Consider the following 23,194-nt stretch of genomic DNA (forward strand, 5'->3'; position numbering starts at 1 on the left):
GTCAATCGGACGCGAAAGAGAGGGACAAGGATGGAGGATGGGATGTTGTGGAGGAGGAGGAGGAGCAGCGTTTACTTGGGGACTTTCAACACGCGGAGCGGCCCGATTGGGTTTGGCGCCAATTCACTTCTCTTCATCGCTCAGTTCACTGCTCTCTAGTCTCAACTCACAAGCAACTTCAATCCATTCCACGCCGCTGCCAACAAAATAATAATCTCGTTACTCTATCAACGTCTCGATTATTCTCGATCATACCTAGCATCACCAATGGGCTGGTTCTGGGGCTCGAACGACGAGGACCCAGTCAAGAAGCTTGACCCGGGTCTTCGCAAATACCTCGAGAACGAAGCTCCAAAGAAATATGTCCCGGGCTCGCCGGCGGCCGAAGAACAAGTCCAACAGCCTAAAGCCTCATCATCCGAGCCTGATGCCTCGTCCACAGCTCCCGCCGCCCCCTCACAGTCCCTCTACCCCGACGGTCGTTATGCCGATTTATGGAAAACCTACAAACCGCCCGCAGCTGACGAAGTCGGACCGGAAACATCGGGGGTGCCAGCGATGAAGGCGCAGAACAAACAGCGCCATGGGATGCTGAAGCGCGCGGCGATGGAGAACTGTTCGATCGAGAATGAAACATACCACCTGTGCTTGCAAAGCCCGACTATGGGTGAACGACTTACGGCCTGTCAGGAGAAGAGCAGGGCATTCACCCGTTGTTATGCGACCCAATCTGTGAGTTCTCCGTTAGAGAATATGCTCGCGCCACTCGTGTTGGTTGCTGACTTGTACCAGAAATTCTTGCAGGCATTGGGATACGCGGCTTCAAGACAGTGGGATGACGAGCGGGAGGAACGGATCCAGCTCCATGCCGACAAACTTTACCACCAGATGCTTGACTACGAGAACCAGGTCGAGGAAGCTAAGGAGGCCGGCCGAGAGCCCCCACCACTTACCTCTCTCTTCAACTCCCAAGCAAAACCAGTCGAGCCTGCCAGCGTTGGCCCTGCGGAGCTAGAGATCCCCGGAGGAGAACCGATCCCAGAAGGCTTTAAACCGTCGAAATCGCTGGATCGGCTGACACCCCACGAGCGGGAATTGGAGCTCCGCGCCCACTATGCAAACTTGGAACAACAAAAGGCGTATATGGAGGATTTATCATCAGTTTTCCGGACGAACGACGAGGGAAAGGATAAACGAAGGGAAAAACTGGTTAGTTGGTTTGGTGAGACCGTGGGCAATTGGATGACGCGGTGAATGTTAGCTCGCTCGATTGTCTTTGGCTTCGTCCTATTCTTGTATTACTATCCCTGGCGTTGGAATTCGGATTGGTGTGCAGAATGGCGTTATGCATATACTGATTGTTACATGCAGTTGGACTGAGGTCGCATGCTTTGTACAAAATATATACGACAGTCTAGTAATTTACGAATTATGAGTGTGAACAGCCGGCATTATCAAGCTCGTAGCCCCATATACACTATATCCACCGCATCTCCAATGGCCAGATAATAATGCAACGTCCGCTTGGACTGAGGAGAAGTGGAGATTGCGATACAAAGTGGGATCGGCAAATGCGATGATTGACAGTTCTTGACTTGTTGTGCTGGGGATTTATCGGGAACCACAAACCTTCTCCTCCAACTCCCCGTGGGGTCAATCCAAGCTTCTTCGCGATGTTAAGCCAGACATTCCCGCTCTGAATTTCCAGAGTTCCATTCAATTCGCATCATGGCGCCCTTATCAAGGCTGTATTTATTGGCAAGTCTTGCATGCACGATAGCTGGCAGCGATGCCGTCAATGTAAGTGATGCTCCCACCCATTATCCATTAACAGCCACTCATTCAGTTACAGCAACCATCATGCGCCAATGCTTCTCAATCGCTGTCTTTGAGCGATCCTCCTTACGAGAACTACTTCTACTCAGACTGCAACGTGGCCGCCCAGGCAGTCGTCACCAGCCCGCTGCCAGAAAGCAACCTCTCAATAATCGGTCCTCGATTGATTGTCGCGTGGCCCGCTGGCAACAGTGGCGCCTGCGCATACTTCTCGCCGCAGAATGGTGTCAATGGAACTCTCGGTATTGAGCTGGTCAATTCCACCGCCGGAAACCCACTGGGTCCAACATACAGCGCGTCACAAAACGGGAGCGGGCCGCCCAATGTCGGCGTGCAGGCCCTCATGCGCTTCAATTCCTCTGCAACTCTCACTCTCTCTATCCTGGGAAGTATCCGCACGATCCGCGATTTCGTCGAGGGTGATGGTATCCTCTACCCCCAGATACAGGATGCTATCACGTACACATCCAACGACGACGGCAGTGTCATGCTTCAGCGGCGGTGGCTGGACAATGTCACCACCACCAGCCTTCATTTCACCCCGAATTCCTCGGGAAGCGCGGTGATCGTGTCGGGGCGGACTGTGAACTTCACCGCAGGCGACTACGTCGTCTCAGCTGAGATGAACTACCCCCAATTGAGACAGCTGCCACCTGGCGAGGTGCTGAACTCGGATTCGGCGGGCCTTATTACAAAGATGCCCGACCAGACTGCTACGCTCTCATTCTTATCATACTCGGAGAAACTCCTTGCTGGTGCTTGGCGATTCCTCACGTACTTTGGGCGCGATTCGATGATATCGGCGCTGTTGATGCAGCCTGTACTGAGCTCTACTGCTATGGAGGCCGTGATCGGTGCTGTTCTGGAACGAGTTAACCGGACTGATGGCAGTGTTTGTCACGAGGAATCGATTGGGTGAGTGGGATATTTACCTGAATAACTGGCTTTCTATTGATATTAGCAGTGACTACGCGACTTGGCTTAATATGGAGGAGAACATAACCAGTAACGCTATGGTTTGCGATTACAATATGGTATGGATAGTTAGCCGGTCTACATCTAGCCATACTGACCATGCTTCCAGGTCGACTCGGAATACTTCCTCCCCATCCTGATGCAGCGATATCTTTTGCAGAACCCAGCTGGACAGCGTCAAACTGCTGCCTTCCTTAAGTAAGCACACCTATTCATTTATTAACTTGAACTGTAGAAACTGATGAAGTAGCACCTCGGCTGGTACTATCAACGCGGCAAACAAGGGCTTGACCTGGGGAGAACTGGCCCTGACAAATGCAGAGAGGATCATACGTCTTGCTGGTCCTTTCTATCACAATCAGACGAAGGACAATCTGATTCATCTCAAAGAGGGACAGATTGTCGGAGAATGGAGAGATAGCACTTACGGTAAGTCCACCCCTTGGTCTTTATGACTGCCCGAAAGAACAGAGACTCATTCTCAACAGGTCTCGGGGGAGGACGCATTCCTTACGATGTGAACACAGCTCTCGTCCCCGCTGCTTTACGGTCCATTGCAGCGCTATCCAGCAAAGGCCATTTCCCCAAGCACCGTAATTGGTCTAAGCTGGCCGACACATACGCACGAACCTGGGAAGACAAGACCCTCCCCTTCTTCGAAGTGACGATTCCCCAAACCCAAGCAAAGTCCATGGTGTCATCCTACAAGAATGCTTCCTCGTTCGCGGGCCCAGACCAGGCCAACACAATCGACACCGACATCGTCTTCCACGCCCTTTCCCTCGACGGCCACGACAATCTCACCAAGGTCGAAGTCATGAACACCGACGACTGCTTCCGCCATTTCCTCCTCAACACCACCAACGATGCCCAATTAACCCCGTTCCTTAACAACTCCGCCTCAAACATCCGCCGCACCTTCCCCGCCGGCCTGATGACCTCTGCCGGAATGGTCGTCGCGAACCCGGCTTTTGGCGAGGACCCGGTGTACGCGCAGAACTTCACAACAGGCGCCTACCACGGAACCGTGGTCTGGGGGTGGCAGCTCGCCATGATGGCCAGGGGTCTAGAACAGCAGCTGGGACGATGCGAAGGTGTCTCTAACGCTAACTCTAACGCAACAGCTCCAGCTCCAGCTCCCGCGTTCTGTGGCGATGCCTCGGTTTATGAGAATGCCAGGACGGCTTATAATACGCTTTGGGATACGATTGAGAAGAACACGGCGCAGCTGTCGCAGGAGGTCTGGTCGTGGGTTTACTCGGAGGGAGAGTTCCATGCTACGCCTTTGGGTGTGTTGCCGCCTCCCCCGGGGGTTGGGAGTCAAACTGGTGTGTTTTCTCTCTCTTTCCCTCTCTCGCTTTTCTTTTCTTTCCTTGTTTTCTTGGCACTTACGCTGACTATACTAGAATCGAATATTAGACAGCTGTGGTCTCTGTCCTTCCTGGCAGTGAATAGGAATAAGGCTTATCAATGAGTGGACATGATATTGTTATGATTTTTGGTGCCAGGAGCAGCAATCTCAAACATGCTGTATCGCGAACAACCATGTCTTGGAAAGACTTTGGAAGATGATTGTTCACAATAATTAATATTCTCGGGTCTAAGTCTGTTTAGAGGCTAGACTACTCAGAAAAAGTTGGCAGCTTTGGGTCTTAATATTGTGATTATAGTGCGCATAGTTCTATGTCATAGTAACCTTTCTTGCTTCATTACTTGAAAGAGACATACGATCAGCTCTCGTCTTTTGTCTCCTGAATTAGCAGTATCAATATATCATTCTCAAATCTCCACCGGTAGTTCACGCACCCTTGTGGTAGGCTACATCCACCTCCCTCACGCCCGGAAGATCAACAGACGTCCTAGCAAAACGCCGCGCAGACGTCCTTTTCTGAAACAAGATCCCCAACTCAGCATACGTACGCCCACTAGGCTCCGGAACACAGAAATAAGTATACACAAGAGACGCGACACAAGTCGCAGCATAGAAATACCCGGCCTTGGCGCCCCAATTCCATGCCCCCGGATTCAGCATATACGGCGTAATGATGTTGCTCACAATATTCAAGATGTTATAGGTCATCCGTGCAAGCACGATTGATTTCGAACGGAGTTGTACTGACGGGATTTCTGCCACGAGAGCATAGCATACCGGGCCGATAGTGACGTCGTAGATGAATGTGTGTACTAGTAGCATTGAGCCGATTGCCCAGGATATAGATACGGATGCGTGATTGTCTATGTTGCTGCTGGGAAGAGCAGAAGCCCTGGCCACGCCCAGACTACCGATGACCAGCAGGATCGCAGCGAGGATGGCCAGGCCGTAGAGGTAGAGGGTGCGTCGGCCAAACCGCGGGAGAGCAGCCCAAGCCACGAATACGCCGACGATACCGAGTGCATATTGGACTATGGACATATTGAAGGCCTGTTCGGTGGGGAGCCCGGCTTGCTCGTAGAAGTATGTCGAATAAACACGCAGGCCTGTTCCTGATAGGATCTGGATTCCCCAGCAGCAGCAGGCAATCAGTGTCCGGCGTAGATCCACCCCTTGGAAGCAGTCCTGGTAGCTCGTTCCTGTCCCAGATTGCCGCTCATTCTCGGTTGTCACTACCATGAGTGCGATGGCTTGGTCGGCGTCAAATGCTACTCGGCTGGGAGACGTGAGTCGCAGGAGGGATGCCTTGGCTTCTTCTAATCGGCCTTTTCGCACGAGCCACCAGGGTGATTCAGGCGCGAAGACTATCCCGATCATGAGAGGCACAGGCCAGAGCCACTGGAGGGCGAAAGGGATACGATACGCCCACTCGTCGGTTCGAGAAAGGACAGCTCGCAGAACACCGGAGGCGAGAAGCTGTCCAAACACCTAGCAGAATACAAATCGTCAGCTGCAGGCTCATTCGATATAGGGACTGCTGCGGTTCACCCAGCACAGATTGACGTAGGTGGTGAGATAGGCGCGGAGATGGGTCGGGGTCACTTCGGCGGCATATGAGGTGGTCAACGTCTGGAAGACTCCCCAGGGTATGCCCATTAGCACCTGGCCAGTCTGCAGGACCTGAATGCTTGGTGCAAAGAACGGAATAAAGATCATGGCTGTGATGAATGCCAGTGAGGCCTGCATCGTCCGGCGAAATCCAAATCGCTCAGATGCATAACCGTTCAGAAGAAGACCCACGATCGACCCAGCAGAAGCACCGTTGGAGAGTCCTGCTTGCCAGGGCGCAGGGATTTGATATGTACCATCTGCAAGCTGCTGTCCGTACTTCTGCTGGAACGTGGGCTGAGCGAAGAGGGAACCCATGAGCTTCAGGTCATACCCTTCCATAATAATTGCCAGGGAGAAGAGCATGGACCATGCAACGGCCTTTGGATACAGCTTGAGAGATGGAAGCAGGGTGAGCTTATGTTCGCGGCGGGTGGCCTGGCATGCTTCGTTCAAAAGCGCGTCTTGCTCATTTTGGCGCGACGTTGTGGGTTCAACACGAGTAGTCGCCATTCTGTGTTTCTTGGATTCTTGATATCGAAGCAGAGTTGGGAAGTGGGAAGTTATTTATGCCAGGCCGCCTGCAAGGAGGTCCATCAAATTGGTGTGATGAAGAAGGAACAGCCCAGGTTACACAAGAATCAGCTGCAAGGAAAGGATCTACAGGCCGTGGCCCCAAGTTGGACCAATACCTAACAAGAATGGGTTGTACAGTAGCAGGGGAATATGGGTATATGTACATGTAGATAACCTCCGAGCCATAGTGTAGTCCGACGTCCAACAGCGCATCCGCATTATTCACCCGACAGTGAACGGCCGTAGCCACAGGAGTCGAGGATGAGATAGCGGTAGTTGGAGCCAATGGGAGAGTAAGGGCTTTCAGAATCGCAAACGCCAAAGTAGCCAGAGATACAGACCAGGAGAGGACCGGAGGTTCCGTGGAGCGCATAGTAGATCTTCTGGGCGTCGTCTGTGTTGGCGAAGGGCATGTTTCCTTTGTCGATAGAAGACGACAGAAAATGCAAATAGATTCTTGAGAAGCTATAGAGAATTTAAAGTCTATCTACGAGGAGGGATTCCTACGAAGGCGATTACTGATTACTGGATAGAGTGGCAATAGTTCCCACCAGAATACCAGATGGAGACAACAATAACCTCTAGGCATTCGGCTTTGGCTTCATTCCAGCAATAAACCATGACAATCCGGTTCTACCATTCCCTCCATCGTAAAGCAAAACACAGAAATCCATCCATTAACCGACTGAGGTGGTCGCCTCCCGCCCAGGACAATAGGGATACTCCGCCAACGTTGCCACCTCCCAATCCCCAGGAATAACCTCATCCTCCTTCTGTTCTTCCTCCCAACGCTCCAAAGCCGGAACCACCGTCGCCTCCGTATGCCAGGCATTCTTATGCTCCAGAAACGCCCTCTTCGCCTCGCGGTAGTTCTTCAAAAACAGCGACGGCATATACGGCTCCCCCCGCAGCTGCGTCACAGGAGTAAACAACACCTTGAAATTAAACACAATCGCCGCTGAGACCGGTAACCGGCGAAGAGTTTGCCAGTCTACACGGAGGTGGTACCTGTCTAGCGAGACGTCTGGGTCCTGGACATCGTGGCGCTGCGCAGCTGGATCGCCGGGGGCCATGTGGATAGGCTGATCGATTTCGATACCCCAAGAGCCGCGCTGGATAGGCTTGTCGGTTGGTAATCTTGCGAAGAAGCGGTTCATGGAGAAGGCCATTTTGGAGGTATACTCTGGCACAGGGGCATGGATGGCGTCGATGTCCTGTCCGAGTTTGCTGCCTAGCGTCCACCCGAGGGAGCTGCAGATTATACCTGCGCGGAGGTGGTAGGATCCTGTTTCTGGATTGCGGAGGGTGAGGGCGAAGTCTTCGGGGATGTTGTTTAGGAGGACGTGTAGGGGGTGCAGGAGGGTGAGGTTTGTTTCGGTGTCGAGGATGGTGTTGCGCAGGGTGGTTCTGTGGTTGAGGAGCTGGAAGGCGTTGGGGTATCGATTGCAGAGGAACTGAAGGGCCATTTCCATGAGTTCACGACAGGCGAGTTCAGATCCTGGGAGGTAGTCGAGAACGGACTTGCCGTGGCGTATGTATAGTTCTTGTCGTTGCTGGATGCGGATGCGGTAGTTCTGTTCTAGTTCGAGCCAGTAGTCGGGATCCATCTTGCTAATGGCTTATCTGTGTAAGACTTTATATGAGTTTGATGGGAAGTGGACGTACACATTGTCTGGTGGTATGGCCATCGGACAGGTCGATATGGCCGTGCAAAGGCAGTCTTGATATCAAAGTGCGGCAATGGCTCAGGGGGTCGAACGCCGCTGAGCGTGGCATAGTCAGGAAACCGACCCAGGCGATTGATGTCGTTGGAGGAAAAGCCAGTCGGTGTGTAGCAGGTTCCAGGGAGACTTGTCACTCTGTCTTCTAGAGGCACAAGATTCAGTAGGATCTCCAGCGGCGGAACTGCGTTGACGCCAGTGGCCTCCCGGCGACTCGGAGGAAGTACATCTTTGTAGAGACCATGCCCCGAGCGTCTGGAGCGTGTTTTCACCTGGTATCGGTGCTTGTAGGTAAAAGCGATACAGAGCAAGACTGCCAGTCCTAGTAAAAGCAGACCATGCACAGGAGTCGGCCCTGCCGTCTCCCAGCTATACATAACCGGCAGGGGGTGTAGATAGTCAACAGCTCTGATATGCATTTTGAACCACTGTACTGTAATTGTTACAATCTCTCACTCTGGCCGGGAAGGCCTATTTAACTGATCAGGTCTATCTATATCTCTTGTCATGCAGTCCTTATTCTACCTACTCTTCCGTTCAACAACATTAATTATGCGGGGTAACGAAATAGTCCTAGGACTTGCTGCTCACTCTGTATCCCTAATATGGTATACAAATCCAGATGCCAACGAACATGTCCTACCCCACGATAGTGAGGGGGTGGAGATGACCCAACTAGGGAGGTGGAATGAGCACTTGGATGCGGAGTGACTCCAACAAGCCCGTATGAGCCCTACAATAGCCGATGTGCCATAAGTAGAGATGTGCCATAAGTAGACAGAAGTTCCTAACAGATTGTGAAAGGCAGCTCTGATCGTTGTGCTATCACCATGTTTGACACTCCACACTGGCCTGGGTGGTCTACGCTCTTGTGCGTGGTCATTTGCATTGGTTTACTCTCTATCTTTACTTTATCTACACGACGAGAATACAGCAAATGTCTACATATCAGTGACACAGCCAATACAGATCTTTACCCACCCATCGAACCGCTGCCAGATTTCGACTGGAAGACAAAAGAACCGATCAAGCTGCGCCCATTCAAGCCAAAATATAACCTCACTATGAGTACGAAGCATAACCACAGAGAAACAACACCAAACTAACCAAGCCAGGCATCCAAGAAGGAACCGCCAGCGAGCTGATCGAGATAGACAAGAACTACCTCAGCCGCATCAACCTCCGCAAGAAGATCATCGCCGAGCACCCGGATACAGTCCTCGCAGCCGCAGACTGTGTCAAGCCAGCCCTGGACGAGTTTTATATCTGGCTGGTCGGGACGTACCTCCCAACGCGGTATCCGCGCATGTTCCAACTGCGTCCAGCGACTGGGAAGGAGAAGCCTGCGGTCCTTGATAATCTCGTCAACGGAGACCGAGTCCCTGTTTCTCCTGGCGGTAATGAACCACTGGATACCCTGCGAACATTGGGCGGGCTAGTCGAGGACGACCTTCTCTTCCTGCTGCCGTCGGAGGATGGAGACAGCTATACGCTGCGTGGACTGGTGACTTGCTTTCCGAATGGGTTTGACACGTCGCAGAAGCTGAATCTCAAGCTGAGAGATATCCATAAGCCTGTGCCGGAGTACAAGGAGAAGCTTGAGAAGAGTATGGGTCGGTACTTCTCGCGACTTCCTGTGGGCAAGTTCATTATGAGGGCAAATGTAAGAACACGACGGTTATGCTGGATGAAATACTAACTGGTTAGTGGACGATAACAACTACAGGCGAACTCTTCACACCCAGTGGAAACCATCTGTATGAAGGCGAGGAGATTCTCCAGGAAACAGTCAATCCAGATATTGTATGTTGCGAACATAAAGCACTGAGAGAGGCTAATAGTTATTATAGGCCCGAGTCCGAGTGGAGAGACAGTATCTGCATCGACTACCCCAGAGCCACGCACTGGTATTCTCGTTCAAGACGCTGCAGTACAGCCTGGACGAGATCAAGGAAGAAGGACTGGGAGAGACTCTGGCAGAGGCGATTGACGGGCTGCGACAGGGCAACGCACCAGGATTCCACTTCTACAAACGGGCAGCAGTCTGGGGCGAGTCTGCAAAGGCGTATCTGACCAATCATATATAGTAGACACAGCAGTGCTCATTTTATTGCACTGATCTGGAATAGCGCGTGCCACTGGACTGTGGATTCTGCGGGGATGTGCATCTGTCTCCAACTGCTCCGTGTATTACCCTGATATCAATCTCCTCTGCTTCTGTAGTCATCCCACTCTGTTAATCCTCTGTTTTCTGTCAATCAGAATGAGTGATAAGCCACCGCCAAAGAAGAAGCCAAGAAGAGTAAAAGGTGAGTAAATGCATTCTTGGCTTGGCCTTACTGATAGTCTGCCCCACAGGCTGCTACAACTGCTCCCAACGCCGTATTAACTGCGACCGCGGCGAGCCTTGCCAGAAGTGCATGAAAAAGGGCCTACAATGCTCTGGCCTGGGGATCCGGTACCGGTTCAACGATGGTGTTGCGTCGAGGGGGAGATTGGCGGGGAAGCCAGTCCCTGTGGAGGATGCAGGACAGGATGCAGTGTATGTCGACGTTCTATCTACTGAGGAGGCTGCTAATTGTACTCTGTATAGGGCTAGTCCAGACTCTGGCAGCTGTGGTAGCAATATACCAGATCTTGGACAGCACCAACTCTACGCCCTCGACCATGTCGACAGCCAATCTCGCTTTCTACTCAACTACTGTGAGCTCCTACCCAGTAATTGTCTATGAAAGCTAACAAGACAGTCTCAACTCGAGTCGCACCCGCAATGGGCCCCTTCAACCTCATCTTCAACGGCTATCGCGACCTCATCCTCCCCATGACCGAGCAAGATGACACTGTCCGCAACGCCATCATGGCCACCTCTGCCTCCCATCTCTCCCTACACTACAAGGAATGGTCTGCAGCAGCATGCAAGTACCGCATGGCCGCTATCCACGGGCTGAACCAGCGCACAAACCCATCCTCCGCGCACCCCAGTCTCGCCACAATGGTCATCCTCCTCATTGAAGAGATGATCGCAGTCCGCACCGACTTCCCCATCCTCCTCCGCATGATTCGCAGCTTCGTCGAAATGCAGGGCGGACCTGAAACGCTTGAGACAGCCAAACCCACGCCCTTAAGCCGCTTTCTCATGCAGCAGATCCGGAAAATCTCCCTCTATGCAGGGCCATTCACCACTGCCGCAATCGACATACCCAGGCACACAAAAGCCGATATAGATTATGATAACAAACATAGCAGAGCCAGCTGTAGCCCATCCAAACCAGACCTCGGCTTCCTCCTCACCTACCTCGACATCCACCCAGAACACTCCCCCTCAATCCTGAATCTCGCCTCGATAATCCACAACGCCGCACAGATCTACCAGACCCGCGCCGCAAACCTGCCGCGGGAAGCAAACGCGCAACTCGTGCGGCAGTTCCTCGCAGCAACGGCGGCGTTTAATGTGTCCTCGCCGGGGGGACATATCCTGACGTGGCCGTTCTTCATTGCCGGGGCGGAGTGCGAGGAGGTTGAGGATCGGGAGTTTGTTACGGTGCAGTTGAAGCGGTTGTGGGAGACGACGGGGTTTGGGAATACGTTGTATGCGATAAGGCTGTTAGAGGTTATTTGGGATGGGAAGGGGAATTGGGCGAGGGCGTTGAAGGGGTTGGCGGAGGGGTTTATTATGTAGTCTGCTTTCTTCTTGTTTATGGTCTTATTTTTATTGTTTGGTGGTGTTTAGGGCTTGGGTGGGATTGGGGCTGGCGAGTTTGGAGGATACATATACGTAAAGGATCCCCGTCTGATTAACTTGGAAATTGGTCAGTGTGATATTAACCTGATATACGTTGAGAGGTCTTTCCTTACGGATCATTCGGAAGCCTCATTATTTGGTTCCTAAGTCCATGATATCAACAGTCTGTGTAAGGCCGTTATTCCCTGTTTGAAGACAAGGACTTGTCCGTTTTGTCATCTATCGGTTCTAGACCGAGGACCCAGATGTCAAACTTGTGGATAGAAAAATAGACCGAATAGAAAAGCGTCCATAATACCTTATCCACTCCATCCCCTTTAATTCATTGTTTTATTGTCGTGTTGGCTGGGTGCGACGTCATGAAGCTGTTCGGAATGGCAAGGAAAGGCCTAGAATTCTACATCAATCTTTACGCCTTTATCCGGCAACTTTATTTAAGATCCCGTAAGGTAATATTAGGAGGCAATATTACATGGGTGGAAGAGTCTGCCCTCCATTGAGCCAGGACGAGGGCTTAATCCTGTCAAATAATCCCTATACAGGCCATAATATAGTCCGACAGCCAACGACTATTGGCAACCAGCTTTACCAATTCCGGTGTCTTGCAAACAAGGTTAAAGTTCATCAGGCGGAAAACATCACCGTATATTATAATATGTTATAGACTATCAATTGCGCTTCGAAGCAAAGCGCAATATTAAACCGTCACTCAGAGAGCCCAACATATAAGACCTCGAGGTCCCAGACATTATGGTGCATGTCGCACAAATTATTACTGATCTCCATCTTACCCTAAGACAAAATGGCGCGGACAGTCTCAATCCTAACTGAAGCTCAGCTTAACTTCTTTATCATCTGCAATCGAGTCATTCAATGGGTTAGTGCAGTGGTCGTTCTCGGCATCACCTCGTCCTTCATCCACACAGGCCCCCGCGGCTTGACTATTACATACGTGGAAATCATCGTGAGTTGACCCGCCCATTTCAAGAAGAGCTTGCTGATCAGATACAACCCAGGCCGTCGTGTCCGTCGCTGTATTTATACCTTCTTTCGTTTCGCCATGGCTCAGTACACCCGCCAAGGACTTTGTGCTGTTCATCGATATCGCGTTCTCGTATTTGTATGGATTCAATTCCGATAAAGCAAACATATCAAGAGACTGACATGATAAATTTAATACATAGGTGGCTTACAGCTTTCATATTTTCTGCTGTTGACTGCAACCAGAAGGATTGCCATCTAAACGCACCCCCCGGCGTGTCGTGCTCGAAGAAATGGGCGAACGAGGCTTTTATATTCCTCACCTTGTACGTGCAACCATGTTTCCTTTCATGTGAGTATTTCGGTCTGACTGATATTGGTATTGCTAGTATTTTCACTTTCTTCGCACTGTTTATCGAGACATATACTCTGTGGCTGGAGCGTCGCGACAGAAAGACCCCCTTACCTGTACACGAAAAGCATCATTCCCAGGCATCTTCAGCACCTCTACACCAGGATGAAGGGCCGGAAAGTCACACTTATCCTGCCCAGCGTGATCAAGCATATCCACATCCTGGGAGTCAAGCCAATCCAACTCTGGGTAATCAAACGTACCCTGCTCCGGGTAACCAAGCCTATCCTCCTGCGGGTAACCAGACATATTCAACTCCGGGTAGCCAACCCTATTCACCTCCGGGTCAGCAAACATATCCCGCCCAGGAAGGTCAAGGCTATTCAATCCAGGGTAGTCAAGCAACAGAGGTCCACACTGTAGGTGCCCCACAGGCAGCGTGAAGCTTCTATCACATCATTATCTTGCAGAATGTTGGAGCAGGGTGTCATGAAGTAAACCGCTATCCTATATAGGCGTCTAATGTTGAGGAAGTACCGATTGTTGGGTGTTAAGTCTTCACTGTTAACATGGGGAGCATAAGGAGCACAACTAGACTGTAATAACTAATGGGTGAAATGGTGGAGATCGTCAGATAATTCGTTTATATGGCATTTATACCATATTGGCAATAAAGCAAAATATTCAGTTAAGTAATTAAGAGGTTTCATGGAATTCTGGTAAGATATATGGCTCTTTCACAACCTGTCCAGCTTCTATATTTAGTCACAATAGTTATACCAGGTATCATTAAATATAAACGACAAGGCTCTTCACAGAGTATACCGAAACCCAGCAGCCTTCTGAGCAGCCGTGGGTCCACTGCGCCCAATATCAACCCCACTATCCAGTTTCTGATTCTGGCGCCTGAGATAAACCCTGGTTGCCGTGGCTGCAACAATAGCCATGGCTGATGCAGCCAGATTCACCACAAAGGCAGCCAAGTACCGGGGTGGGGCGCCATAGAGATAGGAGCACCACACTAGGACCGAGAATTAACATCATTACCATTGCCCCAGGGGTTAAAAAAGGCTTGGACGTACCATTCGGAGTATTGGTGACTGCATTGATCAAGGCGATTGCGGACGCGCGTTTAACGCTGGGCTGGGATAGCGAGGCGGTTATCCAGGATAGGACGACGATGGCGGCCCCGTAGAACGAGGCGGGCATTAGCATCATTGCGACGTCTGTAGGAGTACCAGTAGTTAGTGGTGGTTGCTGTGTTGGCTCGGCTGACTTACATCGTGCGACTGTGTTCAGGGTGGCGACGGCAATGATATTCGCGGCTAGGCATATTACCATTGGACATACGATATGCCAGTATCGTTCTTGTTTCTGAGATATCATTATTAGTCTTGCATAGGAAGGAGAAATGGTGTGGTTTGGTATGTACCCTGTCTGAATGGAACCCGTTGATTATCATAACGATCACGCAGAGGACATAAGGAGGCTAGTAAAAGCGTTAGCTCGAAATCATACACTGCAAACTAGGGATATTGGCAGTGTATACCGCAGTCAAAGCATATGTCTCATTCCGACCGTATCCCAGCGTAGCAACCACCGAAGGGAAGAAGTTGCTGACGGCACCTGCAATGTAAATCTGCAGCTGTCAGCATCAATCCCCCAAAGAACTAAGGAGGAAAAGAGGCGGCATACAGAATATAAGGTTGACATGAGAAGCCATGTCTTTGGGTCCACCACGGCCATCCAGACACCCTTCTTCGCACTGATTTCGTCTGCGTTGTCTTGCTGTCCTTGGTCTGCCTCGAAGTTCCACACGAGCCAGTCCTGTTCTGCTACCGTGAAGCCTTTCAGTCTTGTTAGTTTGTTGGGGAGGATAAAGCCGATTATAATGGCCAAGCCGATAGTAAGCACTCCTTCGATTAGGAAGAGCTACGGTAGAGAAAGTGACACTTGTCAGGGAATGTAACTCGGAGGACAGCAGAAGTGCTCACCCATCGCCAGCCTGCAATGCCGTTTTTCCCATCCAGCTCCAAGATTCCAATAGCGAAAAGACCGCCGAATGCATTTCCGAGCTGCGAGCCTGAGTACAGGATTGCCGTCCGTAGGGCAAACTGCTTTCGGGTGTAGAATAGAGACAGGTAGAACAAAGCACCGGGGAAGAAGACCGCCTCTATAAACCCGAGGAAGAAACGAGACGCCATAAGCCCAGCTGAACTATGAGTTACAGCAGTAAGGGCTGAGACGAGGCCCCAGATGGCCATTGCAATGCAGATATAGATACCAGGCCACCGGATCTTGCCCACGATCATATTCGAGGGGACCTGCATTAGAACTGAACAGTAGTTAGCAGTGAAGACATACATTATAGGAAGACCCAGGCTTACTATATCCAACGAACAAAATACTAACGCAGGTCTGGTATTCCACGTCCGAGATGTTGAGGTCGTCTTCGATGCCCGCGAGTTTTGCCGCGGCGATGTTCTGTCGGTCGAGATAGTTGAAGACATACATGATAACCATGCACGGCATGATCATGGCATCCAGCTTCAATGTCGCCCTCCGACCGATTTTGGCGCATTCTTCTTCTGAAAGTGCGGCCAGAGAGGCTGGTTTTAGGGGCGGCCCTATGCCCCCCTTGGACAGCTGCCTTTCATCGACGTCTTCGGTGAATGAGGTTCGAGGATGGTCCTTGTCGGCCATTTTGGTGTTCTGTTGCGGCTTTGACAAAATTAAGGTAGAGATGGAGAAGTTATGGGATATAGATATGGGGCATGAACCGAGTGGGTTGATACCACGGATTGCGGAGATGCGGGGGTCTATACCAGGTATTTTCCGGGGTAAATAGACTCATGTTTGACAGACTTGGAGAACGTGGGGGTCAGCTTTGCACCCCGTGTGTCGTGGGGGTCATATCACTCTGCGGTCTTCTCTCCGTGTTGCAGGGGTCATGACTCGCTATTACACGGCCGAGGAACAGCACTGAGGTGGGGTTATATTAAACAGCAGCATAACTTGATATAGCATCCATTCACGAAACTGCACCAGAAACAGCAAGATACAATATGGCCAGCAAGGCCCTTGAAAGATATTTCTCCCTAGAGGGGCGGACAGCGGTCGTAACTGGGGGTACCCGGGGCATTGGGGCAGACATGGCAATTGCCCTGGCAGAGGCAGGGGCCGATATTATATTAATCCAGGTAACAGTCTCAAACAGCTTGTGGAATCGTGGATACTGACACGTACAGCGCGATGAGAGCAACTGCGCTACGAAACAGACAATCGAGGGCCTAGGAAGAAAAGCCTGGGTCTACACCTGCGATCTAGCATCGGACCAGGACGTTTCCGAGCTGACCGCTAGAATCCTCAAGGACGGTCATGATCCGAGCATTATGGTGACCTGTGCTGGTATACAGAGACGGCATCCGAGTCATGTATTCCCCAAGAATGATTGGGACGAGGTGAGCCAGCGAAGTCTGCCTACGCATTCCCATGCTGACTCCGAACAGGTGCTACAGGTTAATCTGTCTACGGTATTCACCCTCTGCCGGGATGTCGGTGCGCACATGCTCACCCGGACGCCTGATGCGAGCGGCCACAGGGGAAGTATTATCAACGTTGCGAGCCTGGTGTCTTTCCAGGGTGGATTGACTGTGCCTGCGTACGCGGCAGCTAAAGGCGGAGTCGCACAGTTGACCAAGGCCCTATCCAACGAGTGGGCTTCCAAGGGTGTCAATGTGAATGCGATCGCGCCTGGGTATGTTGCTACGGATATGAACGAGGCATTGTTGAAGGACGAGGAGCGGGCGGCGAGTATTCTGGCCAGGATTCCTGCGGCGAGATGGGGCAGCCCGGAGGACTTTAAGGGTGCTACGATCTTCTTGGCCAGCAAGGCCAGTTTGTATGTGTCTGGTGAGATTCTGACTGTTGATGGAGGGTGGATGGGAAGGTGATGGCGACCTCCACTAAGGAATGATAATGCCAGCTCGGACTATCTCCGAGTGAAGCATCTGAATGGAATCTGTATAGCCCAAGTAGCAGTCATGCTCGATATCAACCAGGAGACGTCAATCCCACGCAGTGTGGGGGCATCTTAGAGAGCTCTCCGCATCCCCAGTCACAACGTGGTTGTACCAGACCAGGGCATTCCATGGCATGATTTCATCCCCAGGATTCTGAAGTTGGGGTAAACTCCAGATCCCACGCCAAGTTCGATGAAGATACCCCCACGCTACTGTAGATCCCTGTCCTTGGCTTCCACTCAAATACGTAGCTTCCAGGCTGGACTGAACCTCTATCCGACATCCTCTCACCATGGCCAAAATCAAGTCCGTCGAGTACTTCCGCGTCAAGCCGCGATGGCTGATGGTCAAGATCACCGACGAGGCAGGCGGGTATGGCTGGGGTGAAGCTACGCTGGAAGGCCATGACCTGGCTGTCGAAGGTGCACTAGACGAAATGACTGTTCGACTGGTAGGACTGGAAGCCAAGTGAGTGCGATCCAGTTGGCTCTTATTACTCGCAGCGGTTAACCGAATCTCCCAGTAACATTGAACATATCTGGCAATTTTTCTGGAGACATGGCTTTTACCGCGGTGGGCCTGTCTTCATGTCGGCTCTTTCAGGCATTGATATTGCTCTATGGGATCTAAAAGGTGTGCAAAGGTTATATTCACCCTTGTCACAGTCACTGACACAGCCAGGTCGAACGTTGGGAGTTCCAGTCTACGAGCTCCTCGGTGGCCAAGTTCGCCAGAAAGTCCAAGTGTACGCCTGGATTGGAGGAGACAGACCGAGCGACATCGAAGTGGCCGCGTAGGTTTATCTACAGTCGAATCAAAGAATATGGGCTGATTACCTCTAGTAAAGCACGCATCGCCCAAGGGCTCAAGTGCGTCAAGATGAACGCAACCGAGGACATAAACTGGGTCGACTCCCCCCAGATCCTCGACGCCACCGTGGAGCGTCTCAAAACAGTCAAAGCACTCGGACTGGACGCCGGACTCGATTTCCACGGCCGCCTACACAAGCCCATGGCCAAACAACTAGCCAAAGCCCTTGAGCCACATAGGCCGCTCTTCATCGAGGAGCCGCTGCTATGCGAGCACCCCGAAGCTATCAAGCAGCTGTCAGACCAGGCCAGCGTCCCGATTGCGTTTGGAGAGCGGCTGTACACGCGCTGGGACGTGAAGCGGTTCTTGGAAGATGCATCAGTGGATATCCTCCAGCCGGATATCGCACACGCCGGCGGGATCTCGGAGACGAAGCGCATAGCGAATATTGCTGAGGCCTACGATGTGGCCATTGCCCCGCATTGTCCGTTGGGACCAGTGGCGTTTGCGGCGTCGTTGCATGTTGCACTGTCGACGGCGAACTTTGCCATCCTGGAGATGAGCCTGGGAATGCATTACAATACAGAGGCCGGGGATATCGATCTGCTTACCTACCTGAAGGATCAGAGCGTGTTTGATATTGAGGATGGGTATGTCAAGGCGCCGACGGGGGTGGGACTGGGCATCGAGATTGACGAGGAGCTGGTAAGGGAGATTGCTGCAGAAACAGTGCCATGGCAATGCAAGGAGTTTTATGGTCCTGATGGGGGGATCCGTGAGTGGTAGCATATCACATATAAGCCAAATAGAAGATCGACATCGGCTACCATCATTGAGAAGGACATAAACTACATGAATGAATTAGAATCGCTGATTTCATTTATTTCAACAGAGTCTTGTACTCCTGTGAATCGGACTGTTGGATAGACGTGGAGTTGTAAAGCAGCGGTGGAAGCTCACGTGGGGCTGTTTCAGTACGCCAGTGAACTCCCAGCTCGTAGCATATTCACAGTGAATGGCAATTGCCATAAACCGGCACCTGCAAGGGACTCAATGAGTCAATTGACGTATCCAATTGAATACGTCAAGGTGCAGTGACAAAGTGGTGAAGCTGGAGGTGAAGGAGGTGATGACATCATCAGGAATGCGTAAGCCAAACAACAGCAGGCAGCAACTCTCCAGCTTCTTTTCCTCTCTCTCTTCTCAGCAATACCTGAATCCATTCAACATGCCTCACCTCGGACAGAAGATCCTCAACAAACTCGGCGTCGACAGCCACCACGGCCACGGCCCTGGGGGCCCTCCCTCCGAAGGCCCGCCCCTCCAGGGCCAGCGCATCATCAACGACGATGAACGCCTGCTGTGCTCCCACCCTCGTGGGACGTATCCTCGACTCGCAAAGCTGGCCGACGGCAGCATCCTCTCTGCCTTCACCCGCTTCGAAGGCAAGACCCGGGTTCTGCACATCGCCCGCAGCACCGACGGCGGCTACCGCTTCGACGACTTCTCCGAGGTGAGTCGCGGCGATGGCGACGTCGACAACATGTACCTCCTCGAGATCGCCCCCATGACTGTTCTGGCTGCCTTCCGAAACCATGACCTCGGTCCAAACGGTCCCACGCATTTCCGCATCACGGTCTGCCGGTCCCAGGACGGCGGGAAGAGCTGGCGTTTCCTCTCGCAGGCGGCGGAGAAGAGAGCCCCCTTGGGCATTTGGGAGCCGTTCATGCGCATGTCGCACCGTGGGGAGGTCATGTTGACGTACTCCCAGGAGTTTGCGCATAACAACCAGTGCACGATGCTGGTGCGCTCGACCGACGGCGGTGCGACCTGGAGTCCACCGCAGTGTCTGGAGGGGGAGAAGGACCCCTTCCGAGATGGAATGAATGGAATCGCGAAGACTTGGGATAACGGGCGCGAGGCTTTAGTTATGGTGTTTGAAACAACGACGTTTGGTCCTTTTGACCTGGAGGCTCTTATCTCCTATGATGATGGTTACACGTGGGGTAATCGGCACCGCGTCTACGTGCCACGGCGCGGTCGTAATGCTGGGTCGCCGCAGGTTGCCGCGTTTGGCGATGGCTCATTGGCGGTCATCTTCATGAACGATGAAGACCATCATCAGGTGCAGTGGACTAAGAATGCAGCCATCAAGGTTGTCTTTGGGAGCCCGCCCAGCAATGGCAAGATCCAGTGGACGAGTCCCCAGGTCATCTGTCCCCATCTGAGCCACTGGCCGGGCATTACGGCCGTGGACGATAAGACGCTGCTGGCGACGTATGAATGCGGCGGAGCTCCCAAGGCGAAGTCGATCACGCTGCATTAAATTCATTGAATTGATTAACGGGTGGCCCTTTGGTTATTGCCATTTAGTGTTTGGACTTTCTATTGATTGGGATATTTACAGGAATTAAATCAAAATAAAGACATTATTTCAAACCCTCCACCAACTCATCAACACTCTTCATCTCACGCCCATTGTTCTCTCCAACATCCAGGGCAATCAGCACCCGACTCACACAGTTGTAGCAAGCAATTCCCGTAGTCAATTCCACAATTTCACGATCCGAGAACCCCTCCTTCTGCAGCTGCGCAAAGGTTCCATCCTGCACCTTCACCGTCTGCGTCATCTCATCCGTATATCGAACAACAGCCTTCTGCTGCGCCGTCAACGCGCTCTTACCCAGCGCCTCCACGGCCGTATCAACATCGCCCTGCGCGGTAGACGGCAGCGTGCGCACCGCCTGTAGTTCCGCGGGCTGGATTCCGCCCTTCAGCGCAAGTGGGGCATGGGCGTTCCACTCGTACACGGCGCCGGTTATCACGGCTACCCGCGAGACAGCAAGCTCGAGGAGACCCTGGTCAACAGTAGTCTTTGTGCGGATGGCACCGACGAAGCTGTTCCAGCCGTCCGCGACTGGTGGGGAGTGCAGCAGCGACAGATCGAGGGGGATGAGGGGGCGCGGCGCGCGGCGCGCGGCAATGCGTGCGTAGATGTCGGCAGTCTCGGCGTCTGGGGTGGCCGGCTCGGAGGGGGCGTAGGGGAGGCGCATGGTGGATGGGCGGGTTGTAGATAGGAATCTAGGTAGAGAGACTCTTCTGAATGTAGATCTGAGGTGCATTAAATAATTCAGTGAAGAGGAATTGATTTGATTGAGGGTGTTGGAGTTGATGCGGGGTCAGGTGATGGCGGGTAAATGTTTACTCTCTCTTCCTCACTTTCTCTTTTCCACCTCGGCTCTTCCCTCCTCAATAGACTCATGTTGTATCCAAGTACAGATGAGGAAACGAACACTCGGGACCAGCAGAATAAGCGGAATCGGCGGAATGCAGCGCCGTTATCAGATTCCATTGCGGATTTGTTCTTAAATTGACCCCCCATTCGAGATCGAGATGGACATCACCACCAGCACTGTAACACCACGATCTCAATATGAACAGTCCTTCCCCTAGCTCCAATAACTGCGAAAGATAACTAATAATGACATCTACATTTATCGGTGTTCACTATGCTTGTATGATTTCATGCAAGCTCTCCACCGGCCCCACATCCCCACATCGACATATAAGATGAAGTCACTAGTCATCGTCCCTCGGGTAAAGATCTAAGATTTAGATCAGTCAGTGTCCAGTGGTTCTCTACTCAACAACCATGGAGACTTTTCGCCCTGCCTTCTTCGACCGTCCTCGCCCTCTTCTTTCCTACGGCACCCCCTTTCCTGAAGCCGTTGCTCGCCATGCTGTCAATACTTTCCACGCCCAGCGCGTCTATGTCATCTGCTCGGGGTCGTTGGCCAAGAATACCGATTCACTCGATCAACTCGCCCAGGCCTTCGACAAACTCAAGATTTCGATTGTCGGCCGGCGGATTGGCATGAAGAGCCATACTCTATGGTCAGAAGTCCTCGAGATCACAGCCGATGCCCGAGAATGTTCGGCCGACCTTATACTTACCCTCGGCGGCGGGACGCTGACGGACGGAGCGAAAGTGGTTTCGTTTGTATGAACACTCGCGCATATATCTTGAAACCGGTACTGACACTTACAGGCTCTCGCAAATAACGCCAAAACATTCGAAGATCTGGACACCCTTTGCATGGGCCCAAACCAGGAGCGTCCTACAAACGACCCTCGCCCCTCGTCTGTCCCCATCATCTCCGTTCCCACGACTCTTTCAGCCGGAGAGTACTCAAACTTCGCCGGCGCCACTAATGACAATACCCGCCGCAAACATTCTTTCCAGGCACCTCTGCGCGGGCCGCAGCTGATCGTTCTCGACCCGCAGCTCGTCGCATCCACAACTCCACAAAATACCTGGTTAAGCACCGGCGTACGCGCTGTGGACCACTGCGTCGAGACGTACTGCGCCGTTGTAGGTACAACTGAAGATTCCGATTCATTGGCACTGAAGGCACTCATGAACTTGGTTCCGGGCCTTGTGAGGTCCCGCCATGACCCGAAAGGAGAAGACCTCGACGCGCGACTGACTTGTCAGCTCGGGTCTGTTGATGCCATGGCAGCATGCACAAGTGGGAGAGTGCAACTCGGTGCTAGCCACGGCATTGGGCATCAGGTATGCCCGTGCTCTTTCTTATCTGGTCTTCGCAGCGAATCTAACGACCGTACAGCTCGGCCCTCTCGGCGTCGGCCATGGCGAGACAAGCTGCATTCTCCTCCCAGCCGTATGCAAGTACAACGCAAAATACAACGCCAACAATGACCGCCAATCACGGCTACGTGACTTCCTCCTGAAGCAGCCGATATTCGAGAAAGTGTCTGAATCTCGGGGGTTGAACAAGGAAACCGCCGACCTGGGTGATGTGTTGGATGCGCTTTTCCGCGAGCTCGGCATGCCACGATCGCTTGGTGAGGTCGGTGTCGGACGCGACCAGCTCGATGGGCTTGCGGCGAACTCGTTGCATGACCGCTGGTGTCGGACGAATCCGGTTCCGTTGAATGAGAAGGCACAGGTGTTGGAGATCCTGGAGCAGGTGGTTTGATCACGACGTAGCTTACCGGTACTAGTTTAGATAGGATATGCTTATTTGTGCTACGCAATGAATAAAGAGATGATTCGCAACTGCAAGTGGACGCTTGGTACAGTAATTGCAGCTCGGAGATCCATAATAATCAAAAACTCCCCAGATTTCAGAACCCTCAAAGATCCAGCCACGCCAATGTTCCTACAAAGCCCGTTTG

General features: G+C 52.2%; 14 protein-coding genes across 14 annotated transcripts; 9 read left to right on the forward strand and 5 right to left on the reverse strand.

The window, feature by feature from the left end:
* Window positions 1-267: 267 nt before the first annotated feature.
* APUU_41388S (uncharacterized protein) lies at window positions 268-1,254 on the forward strand (the record flags this gene model as incomplete). The annotated part of the gene is made up of 2 exons (XM_041704565.1): window positions 268-732; window positions 793-1,254. 2 exons carry the CDS (start codon window positions 268-270, stop codon window positions 1,252-1,254), a joined length of 927 nt encoding a protein of 308 aa, XP_041557138.1.
* Window positions 1,255-1,728: 474 nt separating this feature from the next.
* APUU_41389S (uncharacterized protein) lies at window positions 1,729-4,285 on the forward strand (the record flags this gene model as incomplete). The annotated part of the gene is made up of 7 exons (XM_041704566.1): window positions 1,729-1,800; window positions 1,853-2,751; window positions 2,801-2,870; window positions 2,921-3,009; window positions 3,062-3,240; window positions 3,300-4,139; window positions 4,218-4,285. 7 exons carry the CDS (start codon window positions 1,729-1,731, stop codon window positions 4,283-4,285), a joined length of 2,217 nt encoding a protein of 738 aa, XP_041557139.1.
* A 324-nt stretch (window positions 4,286-4,609) lies between these two features.
* APUU_41390A (uncharacterized protein) lies at window positions 4,610-6,304 on the reverse strand (the record flags this gene model as incomplete). Its single annotated transcript, XM_041704567.1, has 2 exons — window positions 4,610-5,671; window positions 5,732-6,304. 2 exons carry the CDS (start codon window positions 6,302-6,304, stop codon window positions 4,610-4,612), a joined length of 1,635 nt encoding a protein of 544 aa, XP_041557140.1.
* Window positions 6,305-6,585: 281 nt separating this feature from the next.
* On the reverse strand, window positions 6,586-6,780 carry APUU_41391A (uncharacterized protein; the record flags this gene model as incomplete). The annotated part of the gene is made up of 1 exon (XM_041704568.1): window positions 6,586-6,780. One exon carries the CDS (start codon window positions 6,778-6,780, stop codon window positions 6,586-6,588), a length of 195 nt encoding a protein of 64 aa, XP_041557141.1.
* Window positions 6,781-7,044: 264 nt separating this feature from the next.
* Window positions 7,045-8,507, reverse strand: APUU_41392A (heme-dependent oxidative N-demethylase family protein; the record flags this gene model as incomplete). Its single annotated transcript, XM_041704569.1, has 2 exons — window positions 7,045-7,985; window positions 8,033-8,507. The coding sequence occupies 2 exons, from the start codon at window positions 8,505-8,507 to the stop codon at window positions 7,045-7,047; spliced, it is 1,416 nt and encodes a 471-aa protein (XP_041557142.1).
* Window positions 8,508-8,918: 411 nt separating this feature from the next.
* APUU_41393S (heme-dependent oxidative N-demethylase family protein) lies at window positions 8,919-10,175 on the forward strand (the record flags this gene model as incomplete). Its single annotated transcript, XM_041704570.1, has 4 exons — window positions 8,919-9,156; window positions 9,204-9,751; window positions 9,796-9,891; window positions 9,939-10,175. 4 exons carry the CDS (start codon window positions 8,919-8,921, stop codon window positions 10,173-10,175), a joined length of 1,119 nt encoding a protein of 372 aa, XP_041557143.1.
* A 176-nt stretch (window positions 10,176-10,351) lies between these two features.
* Window positions 10,352-11,767, forward strand: APUU_41394S (Zn(II)2Cys6 transcription factor; the record flags this gene model as incomplete). The annotated part of the gene is made up of 4 exons (XM_041704571.1): window positions 10,352-10,397; window positions 10,447-10,630; window positions 10,682-10,791; window positions 10,836-11,767. 4 exons carry the CDS (start codon window positions 10,352-10,354, stop codon window positions 11,765-11,767), a joined length of 1,272 nt encoding a protein of 423 aa, XP_041557144.1.
* An 865-nt stretch (window positions 11,768-12,632) lies between these two features.
* On the forward strand, window positions 12,633-13,606 carry APUU_41395S (MARVEL domain-containing protein; the record flags this gene model as incomplete). Its single annotated transcript, XM_041704572.1, has 4 exons — window positions 12,633-12,794; window positions 12,847-12,950; window positions 13,015-13,137; window positions 13,201-13,606. The coding sequence occupies 4 exons, from the start codon at window positions 12,633-12,635 to the stop codon at window positions 13,604-13,606; spliced, it is 795 nt and encodes a 264-aa protein (XP_041557145.1).
* Window positions 13,607-13,975: 369 nt separating this feature from the next.
* APUU_41396A (uncharacterized protein) lies at window positions 13,976-15,866 on the reverse strand (the record flags this gene model as incomplete). Its single annotated transcript, XM_041704574.1, has 8 exons — window positions 13,976-14,184; window positions 14,246-14,389; window positions 14,444-14,537; window positions 14,596-14,652; window positions 14,713-14,802; window positions 14,859-15,095; window positions 15,158-15,487; window positions 15,576-15,866. The coding sequence occupies 8 exons, from the start codon at window positions 15,864-15,866 to the stop codon at window positions 13,976-13,978; spliced, it is 1,452 nt and encodes a 483-aa protein (XP_041557146.1).
* Window positions 15,867-16,228: 362 nt separating this feature from the next.
* APUU_41397S (uncharacterized protein) lies at window positions 16,229-17,116 on the forward strand (the record flags this gene model as incomplete). Its single annotated transcript, XM_041704575.1, has 3 exons — window positions 16,229-16,363; window positions 16,412-16,624; window positions 16,673-17,116. 3 exons carry the CDS (start codon window positions 16,229-16,231, stop codon window positions 17,114-17,116), a joined length of 792 nt encoding a protein of 263 aa, XP_041557147.1.
* Window positions 17,117-17,477: 361 nt separating this feature from the next.
* APUU_41398S (uncharacterized protein) lies at window positions 17,478-18,781 on the forward strand (the record flags this gene model as incomplete). The annotated part of the gene is made up of 4 exons (XM_041704576.1): window positions 17,478-17,653; window positions 17,709-17,818; window positions 17,867-17,978; window positions 18,028-18,781. 4 exons carry the CDS (start codon window positions 17,478-17,480, stop codon window positions 18,779-18,781), a joined length of 1,152 nt encoding a protein of 383 aa, XP_041557148.1.
* Window positions 18,782-19,223: 442 nt separating this feature from the next.
* APUU_41399S (sialidase family protein) lies at window positions 19,224-20,321 on the forward strand (the record flags this gene model as incomplete). The annotated part of the gene is made up of 1 exon (XM_041704577.1): window positions 19,224-20,321. One exon carries the CDS (start codon window positions 19,224-19,226, stop codon window positions 20,319-20,321), a length of 1,098 nt encoding a protein of 365 aa, XP_041557149.1.
* Window positions 20,322-20,424: 103 nt separating this feature from the next.
* Window positions 20,425-21,048, reverse strand: APUU_41400A (carboxymuconolactone decarboxylase family protein; the record flags this gene model as incomplete). The annotated part of the gene is made up of 1 exon (XM_041704578.1): window positions 20,425-21,048. One exon carries the CDS (start codon window positions 21,046-21,048, stop codon window positions 20,425-20,427), a length of 624 nt encoding a protein of 207 aa, XP_041557150.1.
* A 599-nt stretch (window positions 21,049-21,647) lies between these two features.
* On the forward strand, window positions 21,648-22,995 carry APUU_41401S (iron-containing alcohol dehydrogenase; the record flags this gene model as incomplete). The annotated part of the gene is made up of 3 exons (XM_041704579.1): window positions 21,648-21,995; window positions 22,044-22,568; window positions 22,624-22,995. 3 exons carry the CDS (start codon window positions 21,648-21,650, stop codon window positions 22,993-22,995), a joined length of 1,245 nt encoding a protein of 414 aa, XP_041557151.1.
* Between the last annotated feature and the right edge of the window lie 199 nt (window positions 22,996-23,194).

This window comes from Aspergillus puulaauensis, chromosome 4 (assembly GCF_016861865.1).
Source record: "Aspergillus puulaauensis MK2 DNA, chromosome 4, nearly complete sequence".
In the NCBI taxonomy this organism is placed as follows: domain Eukaryota; kingdom Fungi; phylum Ascomycota; class Eurotiomycetes; order Eurotiales; family Aspergillaceae; genus Aspergillus; species Aspergillus puulaauensis.